Source organism: Mugil cephalus, chromosome 15 (assembly GCF_022458985.1).
Source record: "Mugil cephalus isolate CIBA_MC_2020 chromosome 15, CIBA_Mcephalus_1.1, whole genome shotgun sequence".
In the NCBI taxonomy this organism is placed as follows: Eukaryota; Metazoa; Chordata; class Actinopteri; order Mugiliformes; family Mugilidae; genus Mugil; species Mugil cephalus.
The window spans coordinates 23,306,726-23,317,440 of NC_061784.1; the positions used below are offsets into that span (position 1 = coordinate 23,306,726).

At 40.7% G+C, this 10,715-nt stretch overlaps 1 protein-coding gene across 1 annotated transcript in view; it reads left to right on the top strand.

The window, feature by feature from the left end:
- Nucleotides 1-8,938, top strand: part of kctd16b (potassium channel tetramerization domain containing 16b) — an 85,472-nt gene extending 76,534 nt beyond the window's left edge. Inside the window, exon 2 of the mRNA XM_047607977.1 lies at nt 2,836-8,938. Coding sequence (XP_047463933.1) covers nt 2,836-3,299 — 464 coding nt within the window. The 3' untranslated portion in view covers nt 3,300-8,938. The remainder of the gene's footprint in view (nt 1-2,835) is intronic.
- The last annotated feature ends 1,777 nt before the right edge of the window (nt 8,939-10,715 follow it).

Consider the following 10,715-nt stretch of genomic DNA (forward strand, 5'->3'; position numbering starts at 1 on the left):
TCAGAATGTCATACATCAAATACACTGATGCAGAGCTCAGCAGCACAATCAGCGCACGCGCACACACACACACACACACACACACACACTGTAAGGCTCTTTAAAGCATTTGTTATAACAGCATCGCCCATCGTGGTGATTTCATTTGGACAGGCAGATTGGCTTCCAGCCGATTTGACAATTCTCCAGAGTCTGGGGCCATTTTTCAAACCACCAATTACGAGCGCGCATCGCATCGATCGGCGGACCCCCCTATTCACTCACATTGACACAAATTAACTCATGTGTCCCTTAAAAGGGCTGCACTGAGACACAATTGCATCTCAAAATCTCTGTCCCGCAGCTGCAACTGTTATGTCTTTTAATGAGACGACTATGAGTAAATGCACAAAACAAGACTTCTGTAATAAGATTTTCTATTCTCTTTGAAAGTGAAAGTTGGAAGATGTGAATGGTGGTGGTCCAGGTGGATAATATACTGTATGTTGTATTCATACTCACATAAACGTAGTTTTGAAGGCTGTTTATGAGTGTTACCGTTATTCTGCCAACTACGCCGCGAACAAACGGAATTAAAAGCGAGGGGGGCATTTATTTTAAGCACAGTTATTTATAGTCTCGAGCTGCAATCTCGTTTGAAGTGAAATGCTCAGCGGCACATGAAAAGAAACAATGGCACAATTGGACTTCATGAATAGAAGATGCACGGAGAAGGCGGAAGACTGACGGCGCTCGTGGAAATGTAGCTGCCGTGGGGTGGGGCTCGAAATCAGAAAGCGGATGGGGGGGCATGTGTTTGTTTGCCTCCGGAGGTTTTGATCTCTCTCCTCAACTAAACAGAGAAGAGTCCATCAGCAACAGATACCCTTTCAATTATTCAGCAGGTTAGCATGAAAAATAAATGGCTGCTTCCTGCAGCGAGCGGGGTGGTGCCGCTCTGGTTCCTGAGTGTTTTCAGCTGCACACACGGAGGATAGGCCGGGCAATTGCTTCCTTTCAGCAATTATTGTGGATCACTGCTTTTGTCTCGTTAATAGACGACGAGACCGCAACCGCTGGACGCCTGCCTCCACTCCATCAACAGGGAGGATGTGCAACTTTCTTGACACTTTCTGCTGATTGGTGTAAAGCTCCAGGTTCAAGTATACTGATAACAGTGGACTGCATGTTTGATTGAAAGCAGCTAAGGAGAAACTCTCCTTTAGATTGACCTGCGCTGCTTCAGTTGATAGCACTGTGCAGAAAACAGTAATTGCGATACGGTACATTGTTGAGATAAATACCATGTACATGCTGCACTTGTATAGCAACAAGGGAGGTTTTCTAGGTCAACACGGTGGCAGTTTTCTAAAGTTTTCTGCAGAACATCTCATATCATAGTTTCCCTCCAGCACCTGCTGCATCACTGAGGTGAGATTCTCCAAGACCCAACTTAACCTCCTGAGACGCAAGCATTTGTTTGGAATGCATCTTAATTTCTTTGGGATATGATTAAGATCTTTATATATTTGGGATTAGTACAATAACCATATGACACATACACCCATCAGGCATCACATTATGACCACCTTCCTAGTACTGTGTACTACTAGGTGACTCATCAGAGAATGGATACGGGACTTCTGAGGGTGTTGAATGTTAGTTGTTCCTAAAGCGTTTTTGTTGCATCCTGCTGGGGATGGCTGCTGTCATCAAGGAGTGCCATTGCTATGGGTGTGGGGGGTCTGGTCTGGTCTAGGTGGGTGCTACATGGCTAAATAACATCCACATGAATGAATGCCAGGTCCAAAAGTTCGAATTGTCACAAGATGGTGTGAATGTTATTTACTTTCCTGTCCGTGGTCATAATGTTGTGGCTGATCGGACTGCAATACTTCCAATACGATCACACAAGTGATGAAAGAAACAGCAGCTGACCAGCACATCTAGAGCTTAAGTCTTCAACAGGGGGTCCGTGGAGGTCCTGCAGGGGTGGTCGCAAAATCTTTGGTTGATTGGACATTTTTTATACATTTTTCTTTTAATTTCCTGCCACAATTTTCCTACGTGCATGTTGCACATGTTTGAAATAAAAACTGAATATCTGAACCTGTGTATTATTTGAATAGCTTAATACTGATTGCAAAATGATAATTATAATGTATATTCACAAACAGCACTAGGCCAAAAAATACCGACCTAAAACAAAGGAACCCAGAGATTCACTCTTCTTGTCCCACAAATCCTCATCCGGCATGATTAGGCTCTCACAAACGTGTAACTGACCCAATTGTGGATTGTTATTAAGTTTTATAGGCCTTGCAAAGAACTGCAGTTAATTAGATTGATACGATGCTGGGAGGAGAAAATGACAGCAGGCTTCAGATAAATCTATCTACAGTTTTCCTCAATACTTTTGTGGCTTTTCCTCCGTCCAGTCTCTTACTGTATCTACAACAGCTACATCTGGGCATTCATTGTCTGCTCTCAAATGGCTTTTGCTCTTCCACTTGTTTCATGTGACAGAATGGATCTGTGAGAGTAGTTCTCAACAATACAGGCTTGTCACAGAAGGAGCCAACTCACTCCAGTGACTAGACTGGAGGCGAGCCACTTGTCCCCGATGTCACGTCACTTTGTTCTAGGTGATCGCCATTTGGCGCAAGTCGGCTTTTATTCTTTGTCTTTAGTGTCTTTATCTTTAGTGCTTCTACTTTGCCTTTCTTCTCCCGTCCGACTAATTTGTGCGTCTCTTTGTGTCACTGTCAAGGTTTTTTTTTAGTTCACAATGATTCGTCTGGAAGGAAAGAAAAGGTGGAAACAGTGGCTCTAATATTCTGCTCTGTGTCTTTGCAGGTGGTCCATCCCGTTGGTCCTCCCCTCCGTGCGACTGCTGCTGCAAGAACCACAAAGGTGACGGCGAGGGCGAGAGCGGCACCTCCTTCAACGAGCTCTCCACCTCCAGCTCCGAGAGCCAATCCGAGGCCAGCTCCCCGCAGGAGACGGTCATCTGTGGGCCGGTCAGCCGCCAGTCGCACCCCCACGCCAACGTCCAAACCTTGGACAGGCCGCTGAAAAAGGGCCCCGTGGTCATGGTCCAGCAGTCGGAGCAGCGGAGGAAGAGCGACTTGCTGCGCACTCTCACGGCCAGCTCCCGCGACACCAGCACCTGCAAGAAAAGGCCCGCGAAAGAAAAGCTAACGGTGGAGGAGGAGCTGGAAAAGTGCATTCAAGACTTCCACAAGATCAAGATCCCGGAGAGGTTCCCCGAGAGGAAGTACATGTGGCAGGCCGACTTGCTGAGAAAGTACCGCCTCTGAGTCGGGAGTCGAGGCAGAGGACGCAAGCACACGAGGCCAAGGATCAGTTTACGTGTTGTTGTATTTTTTTTTTTTTTTGGCTTGTGACATATTCAAATCAAGCTTCTGAGAGACACCTCGCCTTTATGCCAATGGGCTGAACATCTGCACAGGAGCTAGAAAGAATCCTGATAAACAGATCCTTATTGACGTATGTATGTGTGTGTGTGTGTGTGTAGTTTAGGCCTACTGTACTCACTGTAGGCATGTGCTGTAACTTGCCGAATGCTTCAGAGCTTTGAGTAATTTATCCCAGAGGACCAAAACAAGCGGGCTACAGATGCCGCCTACGAACCGAACCACCGACGGAAGGTGGCTGCGTTTGGGATAACCGATGGACGGCGCTTACTTTTTATTCCAGTTTCATTGAAAACTCGTCACACGAACCACAGTTTTAGTCCCAAAAACAAACATTAATGAATGTGTGTGTATATATCCATGTATTTCCTCAGGTGGCCTGGAGGTCACAGCTAAATCTGCATCCGGATCCATTAATAATTCATGCCATTCCGACAGCGCTCTCGCTATAAATACACCCACAGATCCGTGGCACAAACAGCTGGGTTGATTACTTCACTTTTAGGCAACATTTTTGGGACTTCTGAGGCAGGAGGCACGACCGTTTCATCTGCATCTCATTTCCTTCCTCAAATTTCCAAGTGAGATTTTTTTGCCACCAACTCTCGACCATATGTGGAGCGATAGTCCGGTTACTACGCGAGGGATGAGTGAAAGAGTCGGGGCATTGGATTTGAAGTTCAATAAAAAAATTAAACACGTATGCATGCACCTTTCCAGAGACATTCCCCCAAACATTCGGCCCCATCACACAGACACAGAGCGATCAATTACTCCATGTTCAATATGACAAAAAAAAAAAAGCAGGAATGAGACTGGATTTGCTGCATTCGCTAACCCTGTCAACACAGACGGATGTTTCCCACACTGACTGTTGACAGGCTAATCAATAGTTATTGATGATAGGGTCCGGTGATAGAGCTGATGGCGGGGATTCTTGTTTACACTTACTGATGAAGCTCTAGGGTTACTGACAAAGACAAGCTGCTCATGTATTCAGCGAAAATGAGCAATTATTCACATATTAATTCATGTACAGCACTCCTGGCTTTGTCAGAGGCATCGACTGCGATTTGATTACACAAACAAAGATGGCAGACAGCTATTTCATATCAGCGGACAATTTAATTACCCCGGTAGGTTGATTGGTATTTATTTAACTCGCTTGCTGGGAAATATGTAACAATCATTTATAAATTATTTCTGGCTCCAAATGAAATTATCGCCCACGAAGGTGCTCGCTGATGATGATGTTAGAAGACCGTTCTCTTAAGATTCTCATGCACATGATCAAGATAAGTTAAAGGAAACAAATTATTAACAAATTATTTTAATCATAATTTAATCAAGTAATAAGGTAAACAGATAAAATGAAACAAACCAGCTATTTGTTGGTTTTACAAAACTCCCTTTTCCAATCAACAACGAGGGATTATGTAGATTTTCACTTTGCTTTAGGAAATTCCAACACCAGTGTTATGAATATCCTCCTTTTTTTTTTTTTTCTCCACAAAAGCTTCTGCTAAGTCTGCCCCAACAATAAGGAAGTGGATGTTTAGGAGGAGCAGCCTTATAAAAGTGCTCGTTTCAGACTGTATATATAACGTCATACAAACTATTTACAGTCTGTAATAATAAGAATAAGATAAATAAGGATTTTATTTATTTTTTGCCAGCCACAAATCATGCAAAACCATTCTAGAGAAGGCCATGAATACAAATATAGAGCTGGAAATTAGCACAACAGATTCCCTTTAGTGTTTTATTTATTTTCTTTTTGAAAATTAGATCACTTGTAAAGGACGAATTGTAATACGATAGCGGTAAAGGATCGTCTATTTTGATCACAGCATCAGGTAAAAGAAATAATTCATGAACTGTTTGATAGGCATGAGGAAGTTATAAATGTTAATGATTATAATGACACTGGTGAAAGCTCCAAGTGACTTTCTCGGGTTGTAGAGGAATATTAAAACCAGAGGAGGCAGCAGAGAGCGTTTTCACTGAGAAACGTGCAGCGATGCACGTCTTACAATCACAGCTTTTTACTAAAAGGCAAAATTAAAAGCACAGTCAAATAAAATAATATATGCATAATATATAAATATATATGTATTCAAAGATCCATACAGTTTATTTAAATAAAATATGCTCGATATGTTAATAAAAGCGATAATTAAAATGTTTTATTATACTTATTTTTCTATCTAAAAGCATTTCATTTCATATATTATCAGAAGCCCTTATGTTCATTCTAATGTATTCCCTGTGAGAGAAGTTCATAGGCAGTAAAAGATGTTCTATCAGTTCTATTCAGTGGTGCCCATGTGTCTGCTATGGTTCACAGCAGCAGACGGTGAAATGGTTGTAATAGGTGCTAGATACAAACCGACCATTCTCCTCATGTCAATACCATGAATATGACTTATTTTTCTATGTTACTGGGACATTACATTTTCATTTAAAGTCTTTAATCTTATCGGTTGAAATGCATTAATACAGATGACACATCAAATGTAAATAAACACCATAAATCACACCTAACCAGGATAATGTATTATACTCTTTGTATATAACATGCAAATCCATGACGCGTTGCTGCTACTCTGTTGTTAGTGGTGCAGTAGAGTGACGCTAATGTAATGCAGCCATTCTTGTTTTATCATTTAGCACTGGGCCATCGGGGATGAATGAGACTAACACTAACACACACCTGCAACATATTACATATTTACAGTTATGACAATGGACTTGTTAAATGGACTGTCAGCACATCTGTCTCAAAGTCCTGCAAAAAGATTTGAAAAAATACAAATTGCTTGACTGTAATTGTGGAGCTTTAGTTACCATTCAGTGCAGTGTTAGGTTAAGGGTTATAAGGGTTTCCTTCACATTTCGACTGAGTCAATTGACAGTCCGTACTGATCCTTTAACCTCCAGCAGTCAGAGGGCAGCTGGTAGACTAGAAAAATCCAAATTAGGCCGTTTTCTGACATGAGTCGTGGAATATGTTGACATATTAACTTGCTTGTTAACTTTAACTGGACGGGAGACTGAGAAAGAAAGAGGAGTTGGATATCAACAAAGTTTTTGAATGAGTGCAAATATTGCAAACTGTTTCAGAAGTTGTAAAGATTTTTTTTTTTTTGCATGTTCAAAAATGGGCGACTATGGAAAAACATTTGACACAAAGACGCAAAAAACAACAACACACAGCTCTGTTAATGGGAGCGTGCACAGCTGCATGCAACCTTGATTAATGGATCGTCATTAACGATGTAAACCACGTAGTTTGAATGTCAGAATAAGGTCAGATAGTCGCTGAGGAGTTATTTGACCTAACGTGAATGTTTTTGATTGATCAAATACATTATTGTCCTCATTCCAGCTGATGATGACTACTGCAGTAAAGGTCTAGCAATGCAGCAACATTAATTGCAACCAAATATTTAAATTTCCATGAAACTCTTCTGACACCCAGTACATCTCAGCTGGATGCAAACACCCTCATGATCACGGTCTGTGGCATGAACTGTATATAAATATGGACACCACATCTCCACTTCCTGTCATCGGTCAAACTCAAGCTATTTTCCCGAGGATAAAAAGCAACACCATCTTGCGACTTTAGAGCCAGAGTCCAATCAGAACGGTCCGAGAGCGGAGCAACATGGAGCCCCAGTATAAATGAACCAACCACATTTTCAATTAATTAATACTACGTTCTGCTATCTGTATATCTGCTCTCTGTATAGCGTCAAAAACTAAAATTTGTCAAACATTTGACACTTGACCATGCATCAGCATTTTATTAACTACCTAAAACAACAGAAAGCATCCAAATTTGACCTGTATTTTAGTGTTTTAGTTTGGTTCAAGTCCTACCTGCTAACATGGAGGGGGTGGAGCTTATGACCTATACTGCAGTCAGTCACCAGGGGGAGCTCTACTTGCTTACACTCAGAATTCTTTGCACAAGGGAATTCTCCTTTAACCCACACACGGTTTGTTCTCAGTTGGAGATAACGAATAATTATCTGGCGAAAACACTGGGGCAAACACGAATAAATGTGAAATGTGAAGGTCTTTGTGTTTTCGCTTTTAGCATATTTTTCTGTAAAAATTTATTTTTGACATTTGCAGTAGATAGCTTTGCTCCGTTCACATTCAGTCCGGTCTAACTGAGAAAGTAACTTGACATTTTTGGGATGGTGTTTTCTTGACTCTGCCTACCGTCTAAGAAAAGGTACTGGGATAGTTCCACAGCAATAAGGTTAATCATTTGTTGGAAAAAAATAAAAAAATTCTCAGAGCATTTTCAAATTCAGATTTGTTACGAGCTGTGATTTAAAAAACAAAAAAAGATCCAGAGGGAAGTTAAATACCAAGACACCTGGTGGCCTTCTAGAATAGAATACAGCTGTTTTTTGCACAATGTATAAAGCTAAGAAACAAGAAAGTATTTGAAGAAAAAAAAAAGAGAGATGTCTATCACCTTAAATGCACAGCCACAAATAAGTTATCACCTTAAAAGCACATGAGAAGATTTTCAGTTCCTCGGGGCTAAAACGAACAACAGAGTCTGTAAATCTTATCGGTAAAGATGTGATGTGTGAAAAGAGTGACTGAACTATCATTAAGTATGTTGATTTATGTTATTGTTGGACAAACCCCGACAACAGTTTGTGATCTGAAGTCCTGTGTACACAACTGAAGTCCTCATTATTTTCCTCCTGCCTTTGATGAGCCTGCTAACGACAAAGAAAATCATAACTCTGACTCCACCACAGCAGACCCGGCACAAAACTGTTTGAAACGAAGGAAGGGGGCGTCTGGTTTTGATCTATGTCGTTCTATCACACACACACACACAGAAAAAAAAAGAATAAAAAAATAAAAAATAAAAATAGACAAGAGATATGGTTCAGAAACATTGTGAGCATGTTGGTATACAAACTAATAACAGATCTATCTTAGTCTGTTCTTGTGAAAAAGATTATGTTAAAAACTAGTATTTGACAGAAAAAAAGCTGAAAAATGAAAAAAAAAAGAGAGAAGCACAAATGTGTTGATAATGTCTGCTGTTTCTCCACAGGTGTATAACATTATCAAATCAAATGTCAACTCTGCAGTAAAACCGAGCTCCTGCAAAACAGAGCAATTCTCATCAAGAGAGCGTGCCTCTCGTGGAATATGTGTTTCTCCACAAACCATCCAGGAAATACTTTACGCTGTTTTGGTAGCTGTGGAATTATGAAAGCCTGCCTGCCATAGTTTTATTTCCTTTTTTTTTTTCTCTGGTCTTTAAAGTATACATAGATTTACTTGCAGCGCTCATTGAGTCAAATGTGGATTGTCAAACATCTGTGGTGAGAGTTGCTCTGTATTCTAGGCGTGATGTCTTGTTACAGTGTCTGCCTTTAGAGACAGTGCAATTCATCTGAGAGTCTTTAGGTACGAAGCATATAGTAATTTTTGAAAATGTATGAGTACAACCAATAAAAAGACATTCTGTACGGCGACCCACGAGTTGCATTTATTCTCGGCTCATTTTGACAGACACACATTATCAAAAACATCAGTAATGCTCTAATATACCATATTAATTATTCTTGTCCAATTACAGATGTCAGTGGTGGTCTCCTGTTCTATGTTTGCAGATAGAGTTACAGCAAACTTTTGCATTTGAACAAACCTCTGCACGTATCAGGGTTTTTCTGTGTTTTTGTTTCAAAAATCTGCATGGTGGAATGAGAAATAAAACTATCAAGTTACTGCACAAGGAAAAGCACATTCAATAGTAGGCTATAGACCCCTTCACAGTTTGGAAAAAGTGAGACATTTTTTGAGGGGCGGGGCTTAACTGGAGGCAAAACATCTTAAACACTATAGCCTGTGAAGCTAGCATATTTCAACTGACTGTTTTTGACAATGATGGACAGAATATGTGAAACACATATTTTAGAGAATTTTAGAGAACATACTAATACACTCACTCCCTTAGACTGTGATTGTTATTGTGAAAAGTTGACTCTGTCTGCTGGGACGAAGGGGGACAAAGTTTGGTCTGTCTTTATCAAGTGAAGTCTCTCCAACAAAGATATTACAAGAAGAAAGTGGATCCACTGTGGCGGGTAACGTAGTAAATACAACTTCTGCTTGGACAACCCTGAAACATACAACTAATGTTGTGTTACCTAGCATTAGCATGTAACAAGAATCCTCCAAATAATGATTAACTTAATGTTATTTCAGTCACACTTTAGCCTAACCCATAACATTATCCAGGCTGAAACTGATTATGTACTAGATATTATTCTTACTTGATTTCAAATATGCGCTACAAGTGTTGTTGATGATGATGTCTCACTCCAATCTTTTCTTTTAGTCATGTCTTTGTCTTGGATTATCTGAGCTGCATTGGCAGAACACTGGCAATGAACAAAATATCATTTTAAAAAGTGTGATTTTCTTTCATTGTAGCCTACCTTGTCTTTAGCCACCTTTTTTACTTTACGTAGATGCCTAGAATTATTGGATTCTTATGCAAAGAGGCACATGGCTGCACTGGCAAAACACATACAATAGACAAAATGATGTAGTTTTAAAAAGTGTGATTTTCTTTCATTTCTGTGCAAAAAAAAAACTGCAGCACATTTTCATAGCTGAGCCTTGGGGTAGCCTATAACTCCACCACAGGGATTTGAACCCAGGAGCAGCTGTCACGGTTTTAAAAGACTATTTAAGAGCAAGACGTTTCATTATTGAGATGGTCTATAGACTTGCAGGCGGTGCAGTGCACCTTGTACATATAATCACTGTCTTTCTCCAACCAACCCTAGCGACCATGGCCTTAGATCCAACGATGATGCACAAATCTTTACTGTAGAGTAAGGCACTCTCTGGTGAGCAGTGATGGATTCAATATTGGTCGATCAGGAGCTTCTTTATAAATGACAGTATTTATCACAGAGCTCTGATTTGGCACAAATTGCAGCAAAAGTTGAAACAAACTGTTGTCTCAACACGGCTCTGAGCCTAAAGGTCAGGTGCATCCAGGTTTGACGGTAAAGAAGAACAAACAAATCAAAGGCTGACAGATGGTATCGTAGAAGCTAAGGTAAGATCAGGTAATCAGTGAGGAGCTGAAGTAGTAGAGGCACGCTTGACAGACAACAGAGGTAAACGGCTCCACTGTATGAGGCTAATGAGGATACGGCTGCGCAGGTGAACGGATGAAGGAAACTGGACAATGCCGAGTGCTGGGCAGGCGAACAGGGTAGGATTTGAAGCTCTGTG